General features: G+C 42.5%; 5 protein-coding genes across 8 annotated transcripts; 2 read left to right on the top strand and 3 right to left on the bottom strand.

The window, feature by feature from the left end:
* Positions 1–58: 58 nt before the first annotated feature.
* On the bottom strand, positions 59–26135 carry LOC120443761 (proline-rich protein 36). 2 transcript variants are annotated; one of them, XM_039623053.1, is made up of 7 exons: positions 25741–26135; positions 2675–6546; positions 2504–2618; positions 1970–2446; positions 1489–1907; positions 654–1429; positions 59–585 (listed from the first exon to the last, which is right to left on the bottom strand). In XM_039623053.1, exons 1-7 carry the CDS (start codon positions 25952–25954, stop codon positions 435–437), a joined length of 6024 nt encoding a protein of 2007 aa, XP_039478987.1. In that variant the 5' UTR covers positions 25955–26135; the 3' UTR covers positions 59–434. The 2 variants fall into 2 exon arrangements, with proteins under 2 accessions (XP_039478987.1, XP_039478986.1); XM_039623052.1 differs by having other exon boundaries at positions 654–1432; positions 25741–26134.
* Positions 9418–10041, bottom strand: LOC120443768. The gene is made up of 2 exons (XM_039623061.1): positions 9919–10041; positions 9418–9864 (listed from the first exon to the last, which is right to left on the bottom strand). Exons 1-2 carry the CDS (start codon positions 9955–9957, stop codon positions 9418–9420), a joined length of 486 nt encoding a protein of 161 aa, XP_039478995.1. The 5' UTR covers positions 9958–10041.
* On the bottom strand, positions 10417–11065 carry LOC120443767. The gene is made up of 2 exons (XM_039623060.1): positions 11015–11065; positions 10417–10941 (listed from the first exon to the last, which is right to left on the bottom strand). The coding sequence occupies exons 1-2, from the start codon at positions 11063–11065 to the stop codon at positions 10417–10419; spliced, it is 576 nt and encodes a 191-aa protein (XP_039478994.1).
* On the top strand, positions 11705–25154 carry LOC120443762. 3 transcript variants are annotated; one of them, XM_039623055.1, is made up of 9 exons: positions 11705–11877; positions 18978–20127; positions 20256–20473; positions 20562–20714; positions 21384–21513; positions 23423–23617; positions 23890–24301; positions 24368–24530; positions 24603–25154. In XM_039623055.1, the coding sequence occupies exons 2-9, from the start codon at positions 19026–19028 to the stop codon at positions 25068–25070; spliced, it is 2841 nt and encodes a 946-aa protein (XP_039478989.1). In that variant the 5' UTR covers positions 11705–11877; positions 18978–19025; the 3' UTR covers positions 25071–25154. The 3 variants fall into 3 exon arrangements, with proteins under 3 accessions (XP_039478989.1, XP_039478990.1, XP_039478988.1); XM_039623056.1 differs by having other exon boundaries at positions 11705–11881; XM_039623054.2 differs by lacking the exon at positions 11705–11877 and adding an exon at positions 15243–15748 and having other exon boundaries at positions 24603–25125.
* LOC120443766 lies at positions 13627–15098 on the top strand. The gene is made up of 2 exons (XM_039623059.2): positions 13627–13923; positions 13981–15098. Exons 1-2 carry the CDS (start codon positions 13885–13887, stop codon positions 14533–14535), a joined length of 594 nt encoding a protein of 197 aa, XP_039478993.1. The 5' UTR covers positions 13627–13884; the 3' UTR covers positions 14536–15098.

The following is a 26135-nucleotide window of genomic DNA, read 5'->3' as shown; positions in this document are numbered from 1 at the left end:
AGCTATCGACTATTCGATAGGCTGAAACTGTAATTCGATAAATGAAAACCCGCCAAACTTGAAAACAATGGTAGTTATTTATTTTAAAATTTGTTAGACATACACTTTGTTTAACATAAATGTTACAAAGTCAATTACACAGGCGATATTACAAAAATAACAAATAGGTCTCTTCGGTGCCAATCCGATGAATACATATGTAATTTTGTAAAGCTCGAGAACTTGCTACGGATTAGTCACTCATAACGATAAAGACTTCTTATTTTGATAATACCTTTAACCATGTTAGAGTTGCACATATGGAAAATTCTTTGTATGATTTGGCTAACAAATAACATATCTAAATAAATTGGTACTAAATTTATATATAGTTATGGTGTGTACGGTACGTTGGATCGGTTGGATCCAACAGAGCTCTCGTGTTATTTGTGGACTCACATCGGCAACAGCGAGTGGCTTACACTGCTCTCATGCGAGACGGGTCGCTCGATGGTCATTGAGGACTGCGGCACCTGGCTGTCTGTGCTGATTCCCAGGCTGGCGTAAATCTCCTTCATCACGAAAAGAATTGTATCTTCGGAGCCCCTGCGTTAGAGAATCCGTAAATGGTAAATAAATCTTTATTTACTGACTAAATTAAAATGATAACTTACCAGTAGCACACATGGCTGCTCAAGGCGAATATATATTCGTTGATGAATTCTAGGGGCGCTTCCTGAAGCACATAGTCCACACGCTTTGAGTCGTTCAGCTTACCCAGTGGGAAATCAAGTTCTATAAACTCAGGGTCAGAAGCCGTCGTCGAATTAGAATCGGTGCGATTTCGTAGTTTGCAAGACGAGCTAGCAACAGAACTCTCATCATGATCTTCGTTTTGCTTTTGCGATTGAGTCTGCGATGAAGTGTGGCTTGTCTCTTTCTCCAGCGACTCCTCGGCTTCCTTTTTAACCTTCGTCACCGTGGTCAAAAAATTTACGCTGTCCAGCGTGGTCTTGAAGGTGTCCATAAATCGCTGCTTGATGTCCGCACCCACACGTGACATCGTCTCCTTCAGCTCCAGGTGCATGCGTTTTCGTCCCTTGTGGTGGGGAATCAGCACCGGTCGAATGCCGTTCATGTCCGGATTAACAAGCGCCTCGATCCGATAGGCTACCGGATCGAAGGGATGGAATATGTTGTAGAAACCCGGACACGTAGGCAGGTGGAAGTCGAGGCCAAGCTTATCGATCCCCCTGATGGTTACAAACATTCCGATGGGCGAGCCCAAAGCAAAGAATTTCTTGGGGTGGAATATGAGCTGTGTGTATGTAATCACAGGCTGTCCTGTTCCCTCCGGACCCATCGCATAGCTGACTTGTTTCGGCAAAAGATCGCTGGTTGGAAGCTGAACCTTTTGACTCGGTTGCTTTTGGGGAAGTTGGTCGGGATTCTCCTTAATAGATGCAAAGCTTTAAAAATTGTTTTATTGATGGCCAATATTTTACTCACTTTATTCTCTTCCTCGCTTTCCTTAAGCGGTTCCTGATGGCACAGCAAATCGAATAGGATTAGGGAGCCGAGACTGTGTCCTGCCAACGAAACTCCTCCATTAAATTCAGGGTGTCGCATTCGGTACTTTAGGTAGACATCGTTAAGCGCATCTGCCACCGTGTTCATGATCTTTTGACAGTATTTCGGACTGGTGTAGAACAGCACGTCGAGCAGCGTGTCATTGGTGAAGTTTCGCAGGCGAGGAATAGACTCCAAAGTGATGGACTTGAGCTTTTCGTCGATGCCCAACTCTTCGGAGTGTAAGTGACCGTGCCACGAGATGGGCAACACTTCAACGCGACCCACCAGGCCCATATCTGTTGAGTTTTTGTAGTGCGACTGAACTAGTTGCTGGGCAATAACACGGAAGTCATCCACTATGAGTGAATTCAAAATGGTTATTAATCAGAAAACATAAAGACTGAAGTGAATAACTCACCCACTTCCTCCACGGAACGCATTTTTAAATCGCAGGCTGAACCAATGCCATGGACCATGAAAAGCAGGTGATCGACTCTTTGCGATTCGCCTTGTTCGATGGTAAAATCATCCAGGTCCCTCTTGACAACTCTCGGGCGCATGGAGCCCTGTGTACTGGCGCCCCAAGTGTCTGCATTCTGTTGCGGCAGGAAGTGAACGATGACTGTAGGTCCGTGAAAGACCACCTGTTCGCCATTGGCCAGCATGATCTTCTGATGCCATTCGCCAGTCTCGGCAGATCGCTTGTATTCCGCTTCAAGTAGTGCCGCCGTATCCTCGGTGTAGGGAACATACTTGGAGTCAACTCCCTTGTAGAACCAGGAGCAGCGTCGCACTTCAATGGCCTTTCCCTCCCAGTATACGGGTGTCTTGGTGCGTTCCTTGATGTTTACATCGTAGCGGCCACCCTCAACGGGAATAATCAATGTGGAATCGTCTGGAAAGATAATTTTACTTAAAAAGTTTGCTCAGCTATCTGAGACAATGTGCTTACCAAGGTTTAGGCTCGTTTCCAATAGGGCCGAATCATAGTGGCTGAATGGTGTCCAGATGAACTTTGTGTCCACGCTGCGCTTGTAGAACCAATGAACCACCACTGGTGAGTAAGGCTAACCGAGAAATCGTTAATTAGTATAAATAATTTCCAGGTTTTTCTTTAACTTACTATAGCCACGGGAGGCGTCGCCACCTGACCCTTATCGCTGCTGGCACTTGCCATCCTGAGCTCTCTGAGGATCTCCTCGGGCAGCTCGCCCAGATGCTGCTGGACTAGATCGTCGCCCGATTGGCGATCGGTTTGTGTTGGTGCTGGAGCAAGGGTAGAGAACTCTGAACAGGCTGAAGAGGGCGGCTCGACAAGATTTGAAACGGGCGTCTGTGAGCGCGCTTGCAGCTGCTTTACAGCCACGCCGCTGTGAACGATGTCGTACTTGAGTTCACCTGGTGCAGCGGGTTGATCCTGCAACGGTGGATTGTTGAAGAAGTTCTGGATGCGCTGATCCTCGTTAGCTTGCTGGATTTGCGACTGGCTCTCAGGAACCTGATCGAAGAAATTGACGGGATCGCAGTTTATAACTGGAGCAACAGGTGCTGCAGCAGCCTCAGGTGCGACTGTTGATGGCGCAATGGCACTAGGGCCACCGAAATAGCCGCCGAAAGAGTTGACACTTGAATTTTGATTTGAATTTTCGACGAAACTTGGTGCTTGCTGGGTTTGGCTTAACAAATCGAAACCTAGAGCAGCTGTGGCTGTATTGGAAACACTAGCATCTGCAGGTGGCTCTTGTGTCAATGGTGGTGGTGCAATTCCCTGCTGCACTGGCAAATCGGGAAACACGCTGCCAGGTGCTGGACTTCCAAAGAAGTTAAAGTCGGCGGACGTAGCTGTTTCTGGAGCTGTGCTGAAGAAGCTCTGCAGGGGTGAGGGAGCAAGTGGTGGCTGGCTAAGAACTTCTGTTTCGTTTTTCGGCGCAAAGAATCCAATTGGAGGTGGAACCAACTCTGCTTTCGTTTCCTGAACCAAAGGTGTAGCTTTAGTTTGTGCAAATGGACTAAAAACCGTTTGGGTCTCGGAGTTGCCCTGGAACAGATTAGCTGCGGTGACCTCTGGTGATCCCTGGAAACCAGGTGGTGCATCAACCAGCTCAGCCGATGTAGCCGGTATTAGATCTGGAGTGGTTGGTGTGGTTGTCGGTATGGAAGCAAACAACGTAGAAGTCGTTGGCGGAGTTAATAATGATGAAGTCGTTGGCGGAGCAAATAACAAAGAAGTAGAATCTGCTTGAGGGGGGGAAAAGAATGATGAAACAGACTCGGAAGCAGGAACAGGAACAAAGAGTGGAGCACTTGAAGCCACTGGTGGCGCAGCAAAAATCGCGCTGGCACTGGTGGAATCAGTTGGTGGTGGTGGATATAGGGGTACGCCCTGACTTTGTCCCGACAAAGCTGGTACTGGCACGAATAATGGAATTTCTTGCTCCACCGGCGCAGATGGTTCTGGGCAGACTATATCAGCTTGATCTACCTTACTTGCGGGCGGAAATAGTGGAGCACTCGATTCCGGGCTAGCTGCTGGGGTGTCCTGCAAAACGGGTTCGATTACAGGAGGACCAGTGTATGTATCTTCTCCGAGATTTGTTGACAAGTTGGCGCTTTGAGTAGATTCTTGTGTTGGTGCTGATAAAAGTTCTTCCTGAATCTCAGATTGCTTGGAATCCACTATTGGTGTTATCAACTCCTGCTGAAGCTGTGGTGTAAAAATATTTGTTTCCGTTGTCACTGGAGGCGGTGGCGCAAAGAATAGAATTCCTTGGTTCGATTCTGGTTCCTGGACAAGATTTTCCCTTCCTGAGGAAACACTTGCTACTTGGTTCTCCGGTTGGGTTTCTATCGGGGCATCAAAGAATTGACTTGCGGAGGGTGTTGGAGCAAACAAGGAATTATCTTGATTTAATGCAGGTCCTTGCACCAGAGCTTCCAAAGTTGTCGATGATGCAGCTGCGGTTTTCTGTTCGGTCAAACCAGTTGTTACTTCCGCAACTGTTTGTTGAGGATTAAAGAATGGAATAGCCGTGGAGGATATTGTTGGTGCAGCGAACAGTGGCACACTTGCAAAGCCAGATGTCGGAGGAGGATTGACTATAGATGCGGATAGTGGAGGTTCAAGAGGTGCTGCTTGTGGAACTGCAACAGTTGCACTGGGAGCTGTCACTTGGCCTGGTGGATTATACACTGGTGGCGTAAAGAGTGGTACTCCTTGGCTAGTTTGAACATCTAGATGGCCTACTGAGTTGAAAGATTCCGCTGCAGGTGCTCCAAATGGATTAAAAATTGCTGGAGTTCCAGTTATGGGAGGCAGAGGAGCGGCGAATCCCGAAGATGTGGCGGTTTCCTGAGGCGTCAATGGACTCTTGTAGAGACGAGTGCCCTTCTGAAGGCGGTATGAAGCTTGTCCAGCGGCTGGCGGTGGTGCAGCTGTTATTGGCAAGGGATTCGGATTAGAAACTGGTGGTACACCAGGCGGAGCGGCTGCTGGTGGAAATAGCCCTGAAGGTGGACCACCAGATGATGTAATCGGTATGGTTGGTACTGCTTCTGCTGGATTCAAGAATCCTACAGGTTGTGTTGCTGGAGTCGCTTGTCCAACAACAGGTGCAACTTCACCTGTGGTAAAGAATCCTCCTAGTGTTGATGTGGGGGGAGGATTGCCTGGTGGAACTGTTAAAGGTATTGTTGGAACAGCTTGTGTGTCAACAAATGGAACTGCGGCTGGAATTCCTGGGGCGATTGTCGTTGTTGCAGGAAAAGATAATTCTCCTACTGCAGATGTGGCCGGAGGATGGTTCGGTGGCAATGCAGATTGGTTTACAGTTGTTGACTGAACAGTCTGCGGAGCAACAGGTGGAACTGGTCCTGGAGTAAAAACTGATGGCGGAACGCCTGGGACAGTAGATGTGAAGAAGGCTCCTACAGCTGGGGGAGCAGCTGATTGTGCTCCAGGTAATGGAGCCGGCGGCGTGAAGAAGTTTCCGACAGAAGGTGGAACTACTACCTCTGCTGAGGGTAAGGATGTAGGTGCTCCAGGTACGAAATAATTACCTCCTGGCGGAAGGGTTGGTTGTTGACCACCAAATATGTTCGTGGGTGGAGCTGGTGCTGATGCTGTAGTAATGTCTAGGTAACCTCCTGCTTGCTGGACATTGGTGTGTCCTGGTTCACTGCTTCGCCCAGTGGCTGATTGAACAAGTCCTGTGATATTTTGAAGGACTCCTGTGGGCACGAGACTGGTCAATGAGAAGAGTCCTCCACCGGATTTGCGTTCCTCTGCGGGAATCGGAGCTGACTGAGCTGATATGTCAAAGGGAGCAGGGTTTGCTGCGTATGTTGGCTGTGGTGGATATGGTGGCGTCTGGAATGATGGAGCCACTTGGGGAGCCTGTGGAATCTGTGGAACCTGTGCAGGCTGTCCGGACTGCTCTGAGAATCCGGGAATGGGAGCGTATAGCTTCTTCCTGGCGGTAAATCGGTAAGTATTCGGATTTCCCGATGCAGGCGGTGGTGCAGGTACTCCTACGTTCGTTGGCGGCACCTCAGTAGGTGCATAGAACTTGGGTGGTTCGGGGGCGACCACTTCAGTTGCGGCCGCTGGCGGAGCTGCATAAAAGGGAGCGGGCACTGGACCTGCTGGCTGAACGTAGCTGGCCTGCTGAATGTACGAGGGCTGTATGTCTAGTTTGGGCTCCTCCGAGGTCTCCCTGCTGCCGGCGTAGATGCGCTTCGAGAAGGTGGAAAACACATTGGAGGCCACCGCAGGCAGGGCAGTAAAGGAGGAGGCCGCCTGGCTCAGCAACGAATCGCTTCCAGCTTCCGGTGGTGGTTCCAACAGTGGATTGGCGTTTCGATCGCCTGCGCCTTGATATGGACTCGATCCACCTGCGCCAACGGAATCCTCGCTGCTGGTATTTAAGTTAATCTCGTCGAGGGCTTCGCTGTCGTCAATGCTCGATGGCTGACCAACGGTAACCAAAGTTTTCGGTTCTGAAATAAAAACAAAAAAACCCATTGGTCAGAATGATATCATAATTGTTTCTATTTGTCTTTATTTTAATGATCAATGGACAGTAACCAGGAAGATATTATTTGGAAGTGGCCAATTTCCCACACTCCCTCTCGTTCTGCACACAAAAATGTAATGAATGCTAATTTATATCGGCACAATTCAAAACGGAACCGTCATAAACGAGTTTACTGATTCGCACTTGGAATCGAAGTTGGCACTGGACTAGAAGATATAAGTTGAGTGGTTAAATAGTCGCAATTACCAACAAAGTTATTTATAAATTTTGTGGGGATGATAAAAAAGATGCTGAAAAGTGATTTACCGCAAATGTACTTTCATTAAATCACTATTAGGTAAAAAAAAAACCAGTACTATTTAAGAAACTACTGGAGATGGTTAGCCATGGTTTATAATTTGTATTTGCACCGACTGATTGCTCTCAAATGGTTTCCGCCATCAATTTGACTAGATATATTTTTAATGGTTCAACAGCTTGATTAACCCATAATGAACAGCAACAGTCATGGGGGAACTGGCAAACAAACAGGTCAGTTAACGTTTTTTAGCGGGCTTAATCCCCACTCTAATTTGGAATCGGGTTTCTTTGCTGCATTGGGGGTGTCATAAAAAGCCAAATCTTGACATTAGCCGCAGTATAAATGCCATGGCATTTCTAGAAGAAGCGCCGATGAAGTTCCCGATGAATGTGAATGTGAAATGCGAAATGTGAAATGAAAGCACATGGCCGCAAAACATGGCAAACGTGTCATTTGGCCAGCGAATACGTCAAAGAATTCACCTCGATCTTGAAACGTGATTGGATCCGAGGCGTATTTGCCGGCCAAAAGGTTTTCACACCTCGTCTCGAGACTATTTTAAGAAACTGCATTGTTCACATGCTTAAAAGCGAGTTTGGAATTCTTGTCGCAGCTGCATAACCAGATTCCAAAGCCGGCCAATGGTTTAGAATTATGAATATCGCAAATTATGGGATTCTAAATGCGATATTTTCTAAGCTAGTCTGCCTGGTCTGAAGTCCAGATACTGATGCGTCCGTAATGTTCAGTTTTCCTATGCATATCAGTGTTAGTTGCCACAGAGAACTTTTTATCAAGTAGTGTGCAATCCAGTCTATTAATTACTTTCATGGATTACTTATTAAGGCAGTAAATTGCTGCCCATAAATATGCTAATATTGTAATGTTAGAATGGATGAAATCGAGTTAAGATAAGAGATCCTATAGTTTCGATGGAAATATGGTAAGGGTTTAATGCTAACATTTATTATAAATAATTGTAGTTTGACCTGAAATGTTACATTAATTAACGAACCTTGTTAGTTTGGATAGTAGAAATATAAAGTCATTGCAAGAGCAAAGTGATTTGTTTGATAACTAGCTTATTTTTAAACTATTTAACATATCAATTAATAAACGTATATTTGTAGCTTTAATTACTGGTTGGAAAAATATGATTTATTTTGCCATTTTTCCAATGAATGTCAAGTAAAAAAAGCTTAAATCACGCGCAAAACCATTTTTTGCCGTATATTTTCGCCACTTTAAAGCACTTGACATTGTCGACTTTGTGTTGTCACTTTAAGGGTCGTCATTTGCAACGGCTAGGCAAAGATTAGCTATAGCAACTGGCCGAGGTGGGGCTCGGAAAATATTAAATAACAACAAAAAATTTCCAGTTTTCAGTTTCGAGCCTGAGGTGGTTTTTGTTTTAATATTTACAAATGCTCGCAATGACAATGACGCATTACGACAAATGTGTTAAAATAAATAAAGACGGTCGCTCGTCTAACCGCAAAGGTGGAAAAAAGTAGAACAGCATAATTCATTCAAATTGCGACCCTACACAAAAATTAAAAAAACACAAAACACACGCACACATAAAAATGTGGAAGAATTCTTTATACCTTACTTATGAGCATGACATCATAACCAGATTTCGGTCACTTTCGAGCACTCAAAAGAAGCAGCATCTGAAAGATCTTCAGCTCCGTCTTGCTGTCCCAAGTGCCTGCACATAATGGCACTCAAATAAAACAATTAAGGCCCACATGAGCACGTCAAGAGCACGATGAAATCATTTGCAGGATACCCGAGCATAATATGTATGCGAGCCACAACAATGGCACTAAGAAGAAGCTGCCCCAAAAAAGATTGCCATCAATTTGGGAATTTAAACGCTGGCCAAAGGCTCGTGCAGGTCGCATGCCAAAAACGCGATCCGAAAAACGACTAAAAACGAAAAACAAAGGACGGCAAAGATGTTTGGCATTGAACCCCCGGGCCAAAAAATAAAACAGGAAAAAAAAGGCGACCGAAATGAAATCAAAATAAATCTCAATAAAATGCGTGCTCTTTGGAAATGATGCTGAAGAAGCTCCTCGAGACGTCGGCCAGTCTGCGTCTGCCAGCGGCTAAATGGTATAAATAAAGCGGGCACGACTTCCAATACTCTATCCCAGATGTTTTCTACCTCGATTTGAGCGATTTTTTTGCGATCTAGTTTATTAAAGAGCAGTTACGGATACTCGAGGAAGTAAAACACATACTGTTAGCCATCAGTTGACAGTTGACAAACATTTGATAATCAATCTCATCTTCCAAATCTGATGACTCTAAATAGCCATATTGCTTAAATAAATATCAAAAAATTCTGCTGTCGGTTGGGTCTATTCCATTATCTCAGAACTTATAAAATCTCAAAGAAAACGGAATTTCTAGTAAACAAAGAAAATACATATTGTTTTAAATATGGTGCAAACACTATCAGCTTATTTATTAATTGATATTTCATAAACTGTAGAAAAGCAAAGCTCTGATGTACAAAATTCTTCATGTTTCTTGCCCAAAAAGTAGTTGCTTGCTTTTGTCAATTGTTTTGCCCAGTCGCTCATCAATTTTTTCAGACACTTTAATTAGTTTTTTGCTCAGCTGTGTAAGTTTATCCACAGTTTTCCTGAATAAATGTATCATACTTTTTCCAAAATAAGTATTTTTGCGTATCGGTTCATTTTTTGAATGCATTCCTTGGTAGTCCATGAATTCCATAACGTACTGCATTTGTTCTTTTGGGGAATTGAGATTGTTGGCGCGATCCAGGCAGCTCTGAAGAAATTCAACTTGGGAGGTGCACTTTTCCATATTTGATGATCGTTTGATGGCGTCTTCCAGAGATCTCCTGACATTATGAAATATATTTGACCACGAATCGTCGGTATCAACATGCTCCAAAAGTTCGCAGTCATTTCCCTGCTCCATGGGAAATCCACTGGAGAGACTCTAGGATGGCACATGGAATTAGCCTGATGGTAACTTCTATTGCAAAATTCTTACCAATAAATTGAGTGATATAAGTATTCCAGCGAAACGCATATTACGGTGGCTTTAAAAACACTGATTGCCCAAGAAATAACCGTGCCCATTTTATAGGACTCTGAAGGAATATATTCTTTGAAAACTCCCAGCAACTACCTGCATATTATTCTGAGCAATAATAGGCTCATCTCTCGACAAAAGTACGTTACCCTTTTAGTGGAAGTGTGTTATGGCAGGAGGTCCAAAGAAAATACAAACTCAGGTAGCCACAACTGAGATGTGGGGACTCCCATATTTTCGAAGGAATTCGATAGGTTACGCTATTGGTGTCAGTCACTCATTGCACACCAATCACTAGACTACTTTCGACCATGAATGTCTTGCTATTTTATGCATTACAGTATAATAGTATTATTACTTAACGTTAAATTATACAATGTAGCAGTTGTAATAAATAGTATATGTCTATTTATTCTCTCGATTTTCTTTTACAAAGCTTTTATAAATGTGGTTTTCTTAATTGGGGAGAGTACACTTTTTTAAAGGAAACCGTGTTAAATACGTCAGCGTGGGAATAGAGAAATTAGCTAGAGCATTTCTTATCGTATCCACATTCGTATCAATTTGTGCCACGAAATTATGATATTCATTTTGATCTTTCACACTTTGACTCAATTCACGTATATCGTTTTCCATGTTTTTGATGTCTGTTGAATATATTAAAATGTACCCTTCCCCATCAGAACAAGGACCACCTTGATATTCCTGCGAGGATGCGTTGAGATATTCAATTCTTTGTGCCCAAGGACTGGATGCACTTAAGTCATTTCCACGATTTTTAAGGTTTTGCAGGGAAGCAACTTTTTCCTTGCAGAAACGATATGATTCGGTATATCTGATTTTAGTATCCAAAATAGAATTGGCTAAACTTTTGCTCCTTTCCCACCAATCATTCTCATCGTCTTGAAATTTGGCCACATTTCTGATAAATTCGCATGCATTTTCCGCATTTGGCTCCAGTGGAGTACTATTCGCTGATAACTGTGGTCAACAGATCAATATTTGATTAATATTGTATTGTATTTATATTAGAATTGGTTCCTGAACATCGTACCAGTACAGCCAGCAAAACAATCAGGAGATGGAAGTACATTGCCTTATTCATTTTATAAAACTGCAATTTTTCTACGCATACACATGGCTTTATAGATTTCCGTTGCGACTATCGCAGTATCGCTAACTTCTGTAAGTACGCTGAGATAATCTGAACGTCTAGCAGACAAAGAACCGTTTATATATTGTTCGGCCATTGATCTGTCATCAAAGTTTAAATTCACTACAATCGCGATACTCTTTCACGAAGAGCGTATCATTTCAGGACGAACTAACAAAAGACTTAGGCAACGAACTCAGGTAGCCAGAAGTTCAGGTGAAAAAGGTACGCATATTTTGGAAGGTATTTTTCGGGGTTTTTTCCCCGGGCACATGAGTAAACCCTACGTAGTAGGGGTATGCTAATTGTGCCAGCCACCCAATGCCACACCCACTGACCCGTGACGCATCTGCCACAATCTCGCTTCCTCCGGGTTATTCCGATTGCGGATTTCCTATGACTCTATATCTTATCGATGGGGCGCCCTGGGGTGTGCCATTCCTTTTCAACGTTTAGCTACATACATCCATTTTCAAGCAATTGTTCAATATTTAAACAATTTATGAGCCACAAAAGTATACAAAATATACGAGTGCGACAAGTACAAAAAGGTCAGTAATTAGTGGAGTTTGTTTTAGTTGATCGACAGTCGTGCAGTGCTCCGCAAGTGGGTTCTGCGAATCGAGTGAATATTGTGAAAGTGACATAACACCCAACGAAAGGATAAAGGATATTAGTGTTAGTTAATTATTAACGAAAAGCTGACACCGCCTTGCACCAGTTCGTTCTTCGAGGGGCTCGTTTGGCTGCCACCGCGAAAACAAGTTGGTAATTTTTGATTAACACTCTTGGGACATGCGTACGTGTTTATATATTCATCATAAAATTAAACCAGCCTCAGCTTCCATATGTGAGCCGTACCAACAACAACAGCACAAACCAAATCACAGGCCGAGCAAGCGGCAAATGGAACGATAATCAAAAAAATCGACACAAGCCGATTGCCAAATATTTAATTTGTTTTATTGAAAGGGTTTTTCATTTGCGTTCGTTGCCGGAAAGTTGTTAATTGAAGCAGTGCCCGAAAAAGCAGGAGCAACTGCAGAAGAAGGCGAGCAACAAAAATTTATTGCATAATTATTAACGAATGCACGACAACAGCGTAATATTCGCAAAGTGAAATTTGCGTGAGCTGCATAAATTCTGGATGCAATAAATTTGTTTACAAAACGTGCGGAGATATTTCCTGGCCATCGACTCTTCGATGCTCTTGCAACGTTAATTCAGATCTTTAGCAAATGAAAATGTAGTAAGCTTATAAATATTTCAACTGTTGTAGTCATATACTCTATGGTATATTATATTTATAAAGTTAAATCAAACTCTTACCTAATGAGAGCTTTGACCACATGCCCATGTCTCCTCGCTGGAACCACACAATTAGTACTTAATAGTTCAACAATGTGTTGCTATTCAAACCGCAATACAGAGTGGTTCAATGGTTTCTGCCAAAGACCTTAGTATTGGGAGGTTTTCGAGATAGGCACGTAGGTCAAGATGGGCACGATTTCGCATGGAAAATAAGTCATGTCAAGCTCGAGATGCTCAACAATTTGTCATACAAGCTAAAAAGCAGCAGAATCATTGTACTTAAACGTCGTGGTTGTGTTTACATATTTTTTGTTGAACAATCTAAGGTTCTGCTGGAATAACAATAAAATGTGTTTTTACAACAGAGACATTGTTGTTTGTGTCGCACACATTATTCACAGCCAAAAGAATAAAATAGTTTTTTTTTTACATTCCCGGGTCTTACAGGTACTGGCTAAGTGACGAAGCCACACTAAAATAATTTCTTTGGAATTTCTAAGGCTCAGGTAAAGAAAGCAAGCTAAGCCCTTTGTTAATACCTTGCGAATAAATAGAGGAAGTCTCAACGTTTCCGCATTCAATATTTAAATGAACAAACATACGTATTCACTGGCCTACTATATATGTACGCTCTTGTATTTATTATGATTTTATTGCTGCCATCAGCGACTGGCAGTCACAGTTGTCATATTAAATTCATTTCACGCTCCATTTTAATGCGCCGGCCAGTCGGGTAGTCGAACTTCCACACAAGTTCAACGTCGGTCTGTTTTGGATGAAGTTTTGACGACCACCAAGCCGATTTCATATTCACTTTGCATGCCACCAATGCGGTTATTATTTGCCATAATGATTCCCCAAAAAAAAGGTCAACATGCAAAGAACTCTGCCAGAAAGTTGCAAAATTTTATAACTCTGAACTTGAAAAAGTTGTATTCGTTTCGTTTCTCGTTTGATTAGTTTGAGGTCACTGTAATTCCTTATCTTATTTCTAGAGAAAGACTTAAAATCGTTTCAGCAACGGATTGCCCATAGATTAAGACTATCTAAGTGATAATATTAATCTTAAATGAACAAAGAGACAAGCACTCCATACAGTTGTAATAACTTTCTTCTCATTATACTTTTATTGGTATGATTGTTATTCAATGTAAAACCTAAAGTAAATTAATATAAATTGCAGCATTTTAACTTTGAACAAATATGGCATATAAGTTATGTGTATATCATAAAACTTTAAACGACTGCATGCAAAACATCCTAAGCAAATGGTTCTTTCAATCACAAACATTACAAGTACTTATCTTTAACACATAGAAGGCAATAAATAAACTAGTGCATGGTATTCAATAGTATTCAGATAAGGAGTATAAATATAATTAAGGAAGCTGATAAGAAAGCTCCTATAAAACCCGGAGAGTGCATTGAAAGTAAGGCAGTCACATTTAAAGATTTGCGAAATGCTATTTCCCCGTATAATTTTTTTCCTGCCGTTTCTGGTCAGTTATACCAAAAGCAAACCCACTTTCATAATTTAATCCTCGTTACAATCCAAGGCATTTACCAGGAGTGATCCAGTGGAAAGGAATTCAGCAGCCATATGCGAGTTTTTCCAACATGTTCGAGCGTTTCAAGAAGACTGGTGGGATGATATAGTAGTCGCGATGAAGACAATGTTGCAGGAAATGATCACTGCCTTAGAACCCTATCCCGAATATGAAGAATACAGGAAAACCATGCAGGACTATGTTGAGCAGGGAAAGACTATAGTTAAGTCAAGCAGGTTGGAAGATAAAGTCGCATTTGTTAAAGGATTCAATGAACGCGGTGACCAGCCAGTTCTAACCGGATCTCCTGCTAAGAAGCAGGCGCTCACCAGACCTATAGACCATTTCAGATCCAACATGATTTTCAAAGTGCTCACAGAATTCCATAACAAGCTGCTCAAAGCTGCAGACGACTTGGAGCGAGTTGTGCGATTCCCGGATAGCTCTTCCAAGGGTGAACTTTTTAGACTTCTCCAGCAATATCGAACTAGTGGCATTGGAAGTCTCACTGAAGAAATAGCTTCCCGCATCCTGGCTTTGAAGGATAAATACCAATGTGCTTAGCCAAGAAATCAAGACAATATCCTTGACACCTAATAACTTCAGTTTTATAAATCAAATATGCTTGTAATATATGTTCAATTTCTATATACAATGACTGTAGCTTACTGATTAATTATCCAAATACTAATTACTTTCGTATTCTCAATATTTGATTGAAACATATTCATATTCAGCTCACTGCCTGTGACAAGATCCAGACATTTCAGCTGCGGTATCAGCATGTTGAGTGTTGAGAATGATATAGCAGGGATTGCATAACAGGTTGATGATACCATGGGAACAGAATTGCCATCCGACCGAAGATATTTCCATGGCGCTGCCACCAAACATTCGTGTCATGAACACATCCAATTGTGGCATCAGCTCAGCAGCTCAGCTGCTCCAGCACGTTGCCTCGGTTTATCAGTGGCACGCTCTTCTAGATTCCAACCTCTGGCTGGCCATATAGCAATAGCAGCTATAGCAGCGGGTATACCTATACCCATACCTCTATCTACATACCTGCCGCGTCGGCCGAGTAAAGAGAGCCAAGCGAAGTCAAGCCAGCCAACCAAGCCAGCCAAGTTGAGCCGAGCCGAGCGCGGAGCTGATCTGATCGGATCGGTTGGGATCGGTTTGGAATGGAGTGGAGTGGTGTGGTGTGGAGTGAATTTGAGCAACGAACTGCTCCGCTGGTCGCAGCTTGTGTTTCTGCTTTCAGTTTCATTTGAGACGTTGACGCGAACGCCAGCAAAAAATAAAGTCAGCTGCCAAAATCGCAGTCTGCAAGTACAAGTCGCGCATGAGAAATATATTTAAACGGGTTAATCCAATACACGGTCGCAAATCGAACGCTCTTAATTTTGTACATTTTTATTTTGTTTCGGTCACTTGCAATTTGCTAAGCGTAAAATACTGCAGCAAGTGAATTTCTGAATTTCGGAATATCTGTGTGGTGGAGTTTTGTTGTTGTCGTGATTTGCATAATCTGCAAGTTAATAAACAATGCAAAGAAGTGGGCAAAACTCATAAATAAAGTGTACCGCTTAAGGTGTAATTAAAATTCATTGAGATTTTTTCGTGCGCACAGCAAGGAGAAAACAAGTTTGTTGCCTAAGTTATTTGTTTTGAATTTCAAAAATTCGCAAAAACCTTTAATAATAAATATTAAAAAAAAATCAAGCTAGAAAGCTTAATTGAGTCCAGACCACGTCGACAAGAAGATTCACAAAAGGCAAGTGAATTAAAAGCAGGTTTAATTAAAACATTTTAAGCATATTGAAATACATAGGAAAAAACTAAATGCAAAGTAGAGAAATAAATATATAATAAAAAGCAACAAAAACTGAACGTCAGTTCAGAAAAAAAAATGAAAAAGAATTTAAAGAAATATTTTCGAATCATAGTTTACACTGCGCCTACGCCGCCGTTTAGTTCTACAAACAGAATGCCATTAGTTTTGTTATTCCTAGGCACAACAGAACCCTTCAAAGCACTTAAAATCAACAAATCAATTGGCTTTTCAATGTCAGGAAAATAAACAATAAAGGCGCGTGGGCTCGCTGAAGGGTTTGATCCCCCCTCGTTGCCCCGATCCACCACCACAAGTATTCAGCACTGATGATCGGCGAGTAAAGCTGCCACAATTAGAGTGCATTTCAAGTAGATTCAGCAGCTGACACGAAGGGGCTGCTCAGAGCGAAAGGGAGGGGGAAATAGGAACGCAATTTGAATTTATAATTTTCGCAATTATTTTTCATTAATTTGTTGCAGCCATAAAAACGGCAGAATAACGTCCGAGTGATATAAAAATCATGGCGAAAATAAATGCTTACGCGTCTGTTAATCACATCGCGGCGACTGACTCCCCGTAATTGCAAAAGCAACAGCAAAAATACAACAACGAAAAGAAATATGTAAATAAATAAAAACCGACAACGTGCTCGCCTCTCTAATTTGTTTATAGAACCATTTTGTTGTTTTGTTGGCGCTGCGCGTTGTTGCTTTTTTTATGAGCCGCAACAAATCAGCTGCTGACGCCTGTTGTGCCTGATTGATGAACTGCCTCAGCGGGTTTCGGTTTTTCGGTCTTTATCTAAGCACTTCTCCCTGATCACAAAACAGAGTGCCTATAGATCACGAAGAATCCCATTGAATCACTTCTGGGTTTTATTAATGTAAGACATTGTAAACGGTGCAATTTTCACACTTATAATCTCTGCCAACCTTTAAATTATGTAACAATAAGATAAGTGCTTCCTAGTCGGGATCTATATCGAATTTCCAGCCCTTTAGCTTATCAACCCGAAAAAATATTTTTTTATAAGCTAAGAATTATTTCTCAATATGTAAATTGAAAAAATGGATTACCTAAAGAAGCACAATGTTGTTCTTTGTAGAACTTTATTTCCCGAAACACAACTTTCTTTCCTCAAAAACGTTCATCTTCTCGGAACCGTGGAGTTCCCCTGAACCTAAGGGCAATCTATCAAAGAATTACGTGACCTGCTGAGGCTGAGAATCTGAAAATGAATAAAAACCACCCAGCATTCGCCCAAAGATGTCTTATGAATGGGGATTGTGCAATGGACATTTAACATTTTAAAACGATAAAGACCAAGCATGGAGACGACAGCGAACGTGTCTTTCACGAATTTATCATGACAAAGTTTTCAAAAAAATAAAAAGAGAAAACGCGCTCGGGGAGACCCCAAGAGAGGCCTAAGCTCTGGCTATTAAATTGCATGATCCATGATCCCCCGCTGACCCCCAATTTGGTGACCTTGCAACGCACGAAAATGTACAAATCAATTTGGAGTTGATTCAGGCAGCCTGCCAAACAAGAAAAACGAACGCAGAATATTTTAACTTAATTTATTTCCATTTTACGCATCAATGCGATACTTTTGGTTTTCAACTTGAACGTGTATATATCATTTCATTTTGTTTTATTTATATTTATTTTTGTTTTAATCTTTTTTTTTTGCGGCTTTGCATATTGTTAATTAATGGCAACTGGCTCGTTTCTGAGTTTTTACACTGCAAATCACGGGGCGAGAGCCAAGAAATCAATCACTCAAAATGATTCGTGGGGTAATTTGTTATTCAAACAAGTCGCAGAAGAAACGACTGCAAAAATGCAACAAAAAGTACAAAAACACACAAACGGCGAGTGCAAAGGAAAATGGCATATCATAAAAGCGTTTTGCATGTTGCCTTAACCAATGTGTTAATTGCATTTGCTTAATTAAATATTATAAATTGATCAAATTGAAGCCACAGAGTTAGCGTGTTCCTCCGGCTTTAATCAAGTTTAAACATTTATTTTTTTGTTATTCACAAATGGATTCACATGTGTGAGTTTACACAACCACGAGAAGTCGTTTGTTTTTTTTTTTTATGGCAAATTTGTTTTATTGTCAACGTCGTCTTCGCTTTCTGTGTTTCTATTTTCCTCACCTGCAGCAGGTTTAACGAAAACCTTGACCATATCTTTGTATATATGCTTTTAATACTCTACCCGGCTCTTTCTGACGAGCTGCTTGGGCTTTTAGTTGAGTTTTGGGCAAACTTTTCATCACACACTACTGTTTTACCAGTCCTTAAGTGGTTTGGATGGGTTCGTGCATCAAGGCTTAGTTTTAAACTATTGCATGCTCATGAACATGACTTTGGCAAAGTATTTTCGGCTACACCACAACTTAATGATGCTTATTTAAGCCAAGCTACATTGGTACCTTTTTTTTGCTTTTATGACTAGTCTATTGATTAGTCCAATGTTCTTTTATACAATTTAATTTGTATAGGATCAAAAGTATCAAAGCTAAACTACCAATTACAATCATGCCAACTAGTCTAAAATCATGTTTGAACAAGGTTGGCAGCTGATTAAATTCAATTCCGATTTAGTACAATTATAGAATTTTTATTTGAATGAATTTCCTGATAGTTCTATCTCTGAAGATCGCAGCATTTAGATTTATACAACACCCCTTTGTCTATCATTTCCATTTGCCATTTCAATCCCCATTCAAACACTTTCAAATTATAAAAACATATTTTAAACAAAAAATTCCCCAGAATTTCATAGTTAAATGGAAATTTTCTCAAAACTCTGCAACGTCAAATTGCTATAAATGTTCGATTTGTCAGCAATAATTATTTAAAATGATTTTAATAGCAAACCAGATGATTATCACAATGAGCAGTCATAACATTTCACTTTTTCACATTGCGAAAGTGTTGAAAAGAAGACCAACAGGAGAAAAAAAACCAACAAAATCTATAGAAAAACTAAAAATAACGGCTCAACAAAAGTAAACTCGAAATAATAATGAATAATTGCGTCAATTAAGTAAGCGAAAGAAGTCAGTCAATTAATCAATCAATCATTGAACTCCAATCATTAAAAGCTTTCCAAAATCGTATTTTGACATATTTCTGTGCTCCATCATTTATTGCAGACTTTTATGCTGACAACTGAGGATAGCTAAGATCATATATCAATCGAAATGATTTTGAGAACGCAACTCTGGCTGGGAGTGCTCCTGGCGGCGTTGCTTCTTAGCCCCATAGTTTCTGGAGAGGATGAGGACTATGGAGGCGAAATGATTGGTTCTAGCCTGGGAGGCAACGATGAGATCTACGACCCTGCTCAACTGGAGGCCGAGGTGGAAAAAGAGATGGAGCAGCATCGCAATAGCTTGGAGGGGGACCAAACCGAAAGTTCCCAAGTCATGGAGATGGAAATGAGCACGATGAGGCCCATGGAAAGCAAGATGAACACCATGGCTCCGTATTCCGGGGAAAACTCATCTGTCGAAATGATGGACGATGCTTCAACCCAGAAACGTGTGCCAAAGGTGGACAAACCCGCACGGGATTATTATTACGAAGATGCGCCGGAGGATGAGATGGTGGCCAGCACCACAGCCAAAGTGGCCACCACCATGATTCCGGAATATGTGCGTCAGGCCAAGGCAGAGAGATTCCCGCAGCGCGATCAGGAGCACACTGCATCCGACTACATCGACGAGGAGGCCACCAAGTCGGCGGATGAGCAGCCACCAGCTGATCAGTTCTATCGAGTTGAACAACACGAACCCATTCCCCAGGCTCAAGTCCAGCAGCTGCCCAGTCGGGACAAACCCAAGCCGTTTGAGTACTCCTCCGAGGATGATTACTACGACGAGCATGCAGAAGTTAAGACGACCACAACAACCACTACCACACAGGCACCTTTGCCCATACTAAGAGCTCGTTTCGGTAGCTTTCCTTGGGCCACCACCCAGGCACCCAGTCCTCCTGCCACCAGTTCAACAACCTCAACGACAACTACGTCGACCACAACAACGACCACCACATCAACCACAACAACGCCCAGTCCCAGAAAACAGCCCAAGCACATCCAAGTGACCGGTGGCCTAAAGCCGGAATTGCTGCCCGCTGATCAGTTGCGCAACTACATCAAGGATGTGTACATTCGCATGCCCCTGGCGGTGATTGTGGATCCTTCGTCCGCATCCTTGGAGCAGGCCAAGCGTCTCTATATCGATGCTTTGCAGGACAAGAACATCGACATCAAGATCGTTTTGGTAACACTTAATGCAGCCGGTAGGTTCAAAAGCATACGAATTCAAAAGTACTTTGAGTTGTCACTCTTTTCGAATCAATCTTTCTTGCGTGGATATGCATATGAACGTAAATAAGAAAAATCTTGAACACATCTTTCTTCTATTTAGGTGCTCCCTCTGCCTTCAGCTTCAACAACACCCGGGAGTTCATCGCTGGCCTGAATAGCACCAAGGAGCACGAGGGCGGCAACTCGTTTGTGGGCGTTTTGCATGCCGCCGAGCTGGTTCCCTACGACAGTGCTGTTTTCATCTCGACCGCAGTCATCCCACCGCACACGGAACTGGTCCAAGATGCGGCCATCACTCTGCTGAAGAAGAGGATCAGGGTGAGTTGATCAACAGTGTTGAGAGCATCAAAGTTCACACGTTGAACGATCGCCAATACTCTATGTAATCTGCCGGATATCTTTGTAGCTATTCCTTTTGTGGTACGGAGAGCGATCGGGCAGCGAAAACGAAACGGAGGACGCAGTGGGCGGCATTCTGGGTGAGGTGGCCATCCGATCTGGTGGCGAGATCATCCACATTGTGAGCACCGAGCACGGACAGCATATAGCTGGCAATACGGTGAGATATGAACGCGATGATAGCAACGAGCAAACCCGACCCGCAATTGGGGTAATTAAAGTGTGCGGGCCACAGAGCCACATTCGGCGGGTAAGGCCTAAGTGTTGAGAAACTGAAAGTGGCAACCAGATCCAGCCGACTGTTGCCCAAGCAGCCAACTGAGACGGAGCCACTTGGATTACCTCTCCAGTGGCCAGGCGGCAGCGACAGCACCAGCACCACTGCCCGCACCGACAGGTGGTGCTCAAGACCCCGCGACTTGTTGTCGATGATGGTGCATCTTTTGTGGCTGTGCGGCCACTGCAAAACTAGGTTATGGAAAGAAAAGTGAAGGGCAAATCTGTTGGTAGAAAGGAAGCCTAGACAAAACTGCCAAAATTAACCCACACAGCGAAAATGGCAAATTGAGTATTTTGTACTCAAATTCTGCGGAATGCGGAATACGGAATAAATCATTTGCATAATTTCAACTTCCTGTGCTTAAGATTTTGGGAAACCCAGAAGCAAGGGTAATGTTGCAGAGGGTTTTAATGTTTCTGTCTAAGGTTTATTAACTAAACTGTTTTACAATAAGTTTCAAGCCTGATATTTATTCCAACTTACATTGTGTTCCTTCAAGTTGGATTAATTTATTTAACACATTTGTCATTTGTTGTTTTTGTTTTTCAGCTCACCCTAGTAGCGGACGCGTATCAGGGCAGTCAAGAGCTGGATCTGCCGGTTGACACGACGCTGTCCAGTCTCCATGTGCGAATCGATGCGAATATGAGGCGGGCCACGATGGAGACGCCGAATGGTGGTTAGTGATCCTCGAAATGCGAGTTACCAAGCACCGACTCCGTTTGCTCTATCGCACTTACTAACGCAGGGTTGTATTTTAGTGTTTAGCGACTTAAATGTGTAGGAGTCTGTGTGCCAAACCTACGTAGATCCTAAGTCTAATCCTCTTGATAATGGCACAAGCTTCCAATAACTTCCCAGATGTATTGACAACTGTACTACTGTGTAATTTATGTCCTTAGCTCGTAAGATCATTGACTAACCAACAGACCAATCGCTGCTCTCTAATCCCAGGTCAGCTATGCTGATCCTTGTATATAGCCGATGTCCCAACGCTTTCCTTAACCAAAACGCTAGTATAATAATAATGCTCAACAAAACCACACTTGACACTAAACTGTAGTACAAAGGAAATTTCAATATATATGTTTACTGTTTTACAGTTATAAAGTAATAAATGTTTTAGCTTTTTAAGGGTCCACAAATAAAACAATTACGATGAAAATCAAACCTATTTAACACTAAACCGCACAAATGATAACGATTTTAAATGGTGACTGTTAATGGTCATTAGCTAATTAGCCAAGCTTTCTATCCATTTAAAATCGAATATTTTTCGTGTGCAGCTAAATTAAATTTTATTCGAACTTCACCTTAACTTTATATCAGCACTTTGTGTTCTAGTCCCTTCTGTGTTTCGTCCTGTGAGGTGAGTATGTTTAATATATTTATAATCCAACTTAAGCATCGAGCACTTGCAACTGTCAGGCACAAAATGTTATTGTTAACTAACTTAAAACGTAGAATGCCTGGAAGAATGGATCAAATATAACGAGCGTTCCCCCAGATTAATCATACGCCACGTCGAACGAGTGGACAAAGTCCGATTTTGCATTGTATAGCTAATAAAATGAAGATAGCACGGGGTCAGACAGAAAATAATTATGACTCAAAAATTACGGAACACAGCATTTGTAGTCAAAACGGCGACTTATCGCATAAAACTGAAAATAACCCGTGAAAGTATTGCAATCTTTTTATAACTTATGGAAACGCCGATTATAAACAAAGTTATCTTCCGGAAGTTACCCACACACGCACACTGCACATGTACAGCCTGAAAAAAATCAATTTTTTGGGGAGGTTTTTGTTCACTGCCTGCCTCAACTCCCAACGAATTGCGACCTTTTCCAAAAAATGTTTTAAAACTCGAACAAAAATTTTCTTTTGGCGTAGTATATAACCATAAATATATAAATATTAACATACTTTGAGGTATATGCGCATAAATTTCAATATTTTAAACATTTGAGGCGGCTTTTGGGTTAGATATCTTTCACTTTTGTTGTGAAGGCGATTGTTTCTTAAAATAACATACATACATACGTTTTTTTAATAACAAAATTAGGCAAATCACATCACTGTCAAGGGCAAATTAAGAAACCGACCAGTTTTTGGTGATTTATTACACTGGCTGGCTATGACGTCGGCACTGATCTAGACTGGCAATTAATGTGCCTCTTTGTCAACACTTTAGCGGCCTAAAATCGTACGACATTTGCTAATTTTACGAAGAAAACCAATTGTTTTTGTCGCGGATTTTTGTAGACGTGTTTTTCTTTCACAACAACTACGGCGCAGCTGCCAGGCCAGGGTTGCCAAGGTCTCGCAGTTGGCTACAGATTACGGCAGAATGTGTTTATTTAATGTTTGTCCATTAATTATAATTATTGTGGCTATAAAAAACACGTTTGATGGCTTACAGATTGAATGTTTATTGCACAATTTTGATGATTTAATTAAAAGTGGTACGCAAAGCAATGGTCTGGCAACGCTGCGTAAACACCTGTAACAGCTGTCCGCGTGGCGTTGTGAATGGCAAACAGCTGTTCGACTTTTGTTTATTTTTGTGTTTTTCTACTTTTTAGAGATAAACTTGAAGAAACTGGCAAAATTCGGTGGTGTTAATGTCACCGAAACATTAAATACCCAAGAACTTGACGCCTACGTACCGCTGAACAAGCTGCGACGCGCGTCGATTTTCAAATTGAAGTTACAGCCCGAGCTTCACGAGAAGTACAATGTGTTTGTGCGCGCCGAAAGAAAAGCGGATGTGTTTCTGGGTGAGTTATAGTGACAAAATAACAAACAACTTGGCGGTAATGATTGCCACACAGAACTGAGCCCCCGTTAGCTAATTAAATGCTCTGAGACTGGGTTTCGACTGATAAGGGCCCGAGATCTGTTTTGTTTGCCCCAATGAATACGAATCTCGACTGATAACCGCGCTTCAACCTTGGATGGAATCGTCAGCGTTGACGGCATCATCGATCATGTAGCAAAAAATACACGTGTGCGGAGCTGATTTTGTAATGGCTTTATATTCTTCCCACAGGCGACATCATCAAACGCATCGACAGCTACTACAAAACCGGGCACACAAAGGCCAAGTCCGCCAAAATCCAGTTTCCCGACAAGGAAAAGGACACCGAGAGGCTAGAGGAAGATGTGGACTCACCGAAGAACGAAATCGAAACCTTTTCGGAGAAAGAAATCCAGAGTTCTCCCAACCTGAACCAAACGCTATTGGCTTCCAGCACAGGGCAGCCGAGGAGCACCCTAAATGCCATGCTCCTCCAGCGATGTGGCACAAAAATTGAGTTGGGCACAGAATCAAAGCTGCTGGTGATGGCTGGTCAGACAGCTACGCTGCTCTTTGAGGTCACTAACATGAAAACGGAAACGGTTTACTCCACCATTCAGGTCACCGACGAGCGGCGCTTCCTGGTTCAACTGAATCCTACCAGGTAAGAGCGCTTAAAAGCGAAGTCATGGCAATACACATAATATATATTACGTACTTGCCCTTGTAGATTAAGCCTGCGCGCCCTGGAGACGGCCACGGTACGTCTGACTGTTCTGGTGCCCACTGGCACTGCCCAGGGCACCACAGACCGGATTACCTTCACCAATTATGGTCGCGAAACATCTACTCTGGCGGTAAATCTCAAAGTGGTTACCAGCATAGATGCTCAGGTATATAAACTGCAGATAAGCTGAAAGCATGCTTATGAAAGCATAATTGAAATGTTCAAATGTTATTTCCAGGACTCAACTGGACCTACACTGTCCTGGGAGTTTGGGAGCCGCTGTGATTACCTGACGCCCGAATCCCTGAACTGTGGCGAGCGTTTTTGGACTGTGGATGTAACCGCTCAGGACTGGCAGTCGGGCATGATGCGTTTGCAGGCCACGCCGCCAGAGGGACTATTCTACAGGAACTACTATACTGCTGGTAGCACGGAGCCCCTGAAGGCAACCTACATGGCCTCTTGCTGCGAACCAAAGGTATCATTCGTCGCTTTTGATGCGGCCGGGAATCAGAGGAGCCTTACCATCGATGTTAGAGATGTCTATTTGAACGAGGCCGCCATAGCAGCGATTTGTCTAGGAGTCATTCTGCTGCTCCTGCTTATCGCAGCCCTCATATGGAGCATTGTGTGGTGTTGCAGGCGGCGGAAGAAGACGCTCGAGCTGCCCACATATAGATCCCACTCCACTAGGAGCATGGAGTAGATTGTTGTTATATGTTATTGTGCCAAGTTAGAACCGATGGGGACTCGAAGGAGTCTAATAAAAATGCCATGGATGTACCAGATATAAAAGAAACACCGTATTACTATATTTAGGGACATAATTAAGTGTTTGTCACCTCATAGAGTACTGAAAAGAATTGCAACCGTTGGATTTATAACTAAATTCTCCAAATTAAAGTAGTAGTAGTGTCGGTAATGGCAATGATTAAATGGCTGACCAAACTTGCCAAAAATGTTTCTAATCTACAGCTTATCAGGAAAAACATTATCAAAGAACATCACATATAGACTTCACTTCACCTATGACTTAGATTTTGGTGTACCAATAATGCTTAAGAATTACCACACTAACTCACGTATTCTCTTCTTATTTAAGTAAACTATTAGAAGTATATGTTCTCATATTCAACATTCATATACATACATATACATATATATTTGTTCAGGCCTTAACATTTGTTGAAGTGACCCATTTCTTCTTACACTGAAAGTAGTTTAGAGTATCTTGATCTGTGCAAATGTAAATCACAGTTTGAGAAGAGGGCTAGAAGGTCAAGTGCTTGGCTTATCAGCTTATCGTTATAACAGCAACGAGCAACAGGTGACCCCCACTCCGCGTTAGATTCCCGAACGTGCGGTGACCCACTTACCGCGGTTCAAGATGCCAGCGATGAGGACGGGTGCCGCTGGGGGCGCGGCATGGACCACGGGCGGGGCGGCGGGCAGGAGCTGCGGCTTGTTGGGGAAGTCGTCGAAACTCAGGCCGGTCACGGAGGCGCTCAGAAGCGGATTTTTAACGACACGCGTCGGGTTTGCGTTGTTGTTTACGCGAGCGGACACGTCACCTTTCGATCTTTCCGACATGTTAGCAGCTGATCTGGAGCTTTAAATTGGGTTAATTCGATATGCAGTCGTGTGCCAAGTGCACAGCTACCCTAGGGATATTTTTATTCACAGGATATTGACACCCACGACGGATTTAAGTTGTTAAGCCCGAGAAAACTTCCAGGCAGGCAACTTTCTGCTTCTTTCCGCGCTTGGCATT

This window comes from Drosophila santomea, chromosome 2L (assembly GCF_016746245.2).
Source record: "Drosophila santomea strain STO CAGO 1482 chromosome 2L, Prin_Dsan_1.1, whole genome shotgun sequence".
NCBI classification, from domain to species: domain Eukaryota; kingdom Metazoa; phylum Arthropoda; class Insecta; order Diptera; family Drosophilidae; genus Drosophila; species Drosophila santomea.
This window is presented reverse-complemented; position numbering and strand designations above follow the sequence as displayed.

Bases quoted from the DNA above. Each gene is read 5' to 3' on its own strand.
- LOC120443768 (XM_039623061.1), bottom strand. From the start codon at position 9,957: ATGCGTTTCGCTGGAATACTTATATCACTCAATTTATTG. The intron at 9,865-9,918 runs GTAAGAATTTTG...GTGCCATCCTAG, and splicing joins TTATATCACTCAATTTATTG to AGTCTCTCCAGTGGATTTCC.
- LOC120443767 (XM_039623060.1), bottom strand. From the start codon at position 11,065: ATGAATAAGGCAATGTACTTCCATCTCCTGATTGTTTTGCTGGCTGTA. The intron at 10,942-11,014 runs GTACGATGTTCA...TGTTGACCACAG, and splicing joins TTGTTTTGCTGGCTGTACTG to TTATCAGCGAATAGTACTCC.
- LOC120443766 (XM_039623059.2), top strand. From the start codon at position 13,885: ATGCTATTTCCCCGTATAATTTTTTTCCTGCCGTTTCTG. The intron at 13,924-13,980 runs GTCAGTTATACC...TTACAATCCAAG, and splicing joins TTTTTTTCCTGCCGTTTCTG to GCATTTACCAGGAGTGATCC.
- LOC120443762 (XM_039623055.1), top strand. From the start codon at position 19,026: ATGATTTTGAGAACGCAACTCTGGCTGGGAGTGCTCCTGGCGGCGTTG. The intron at 20,128-20,255 runs GTAGGTTCAAAA...TCTTCTATTTAG, and splicing joins GGTAACACTTAATGCAGCCG to GTGCTCCCTCTGCCTTCAGC. The intron at 23,618-23,889 runs GTGAGTTATAGT...TTCTTCCCACAG, and splicing joins AAAAGCGGATGTGTTTCTGG to GCGACATCATCAAACGCATC.
- LOC120443761 (XM_039623052.1), bottom strand. From the start codon at position 25,954: ATGTCGGAAAGATCGAAAGGTGACGTGTCCGCTCGCGTAAACAACAAC. The intron at 2,447-2,503 runs GTAAGCACATTG...TTATCTTTCCAG, and splicing joins GGAAACGAGCCTAAACCTTG to ACGATTCCACATTGATTATT. The intron at 1,908-1,969 runs GTGAGTTATTCA...ATTCACTCATAG, and splicing joins GCGTTCCGTGGAGGAAGTGG to TGGATGACTTCCGTGTTATT.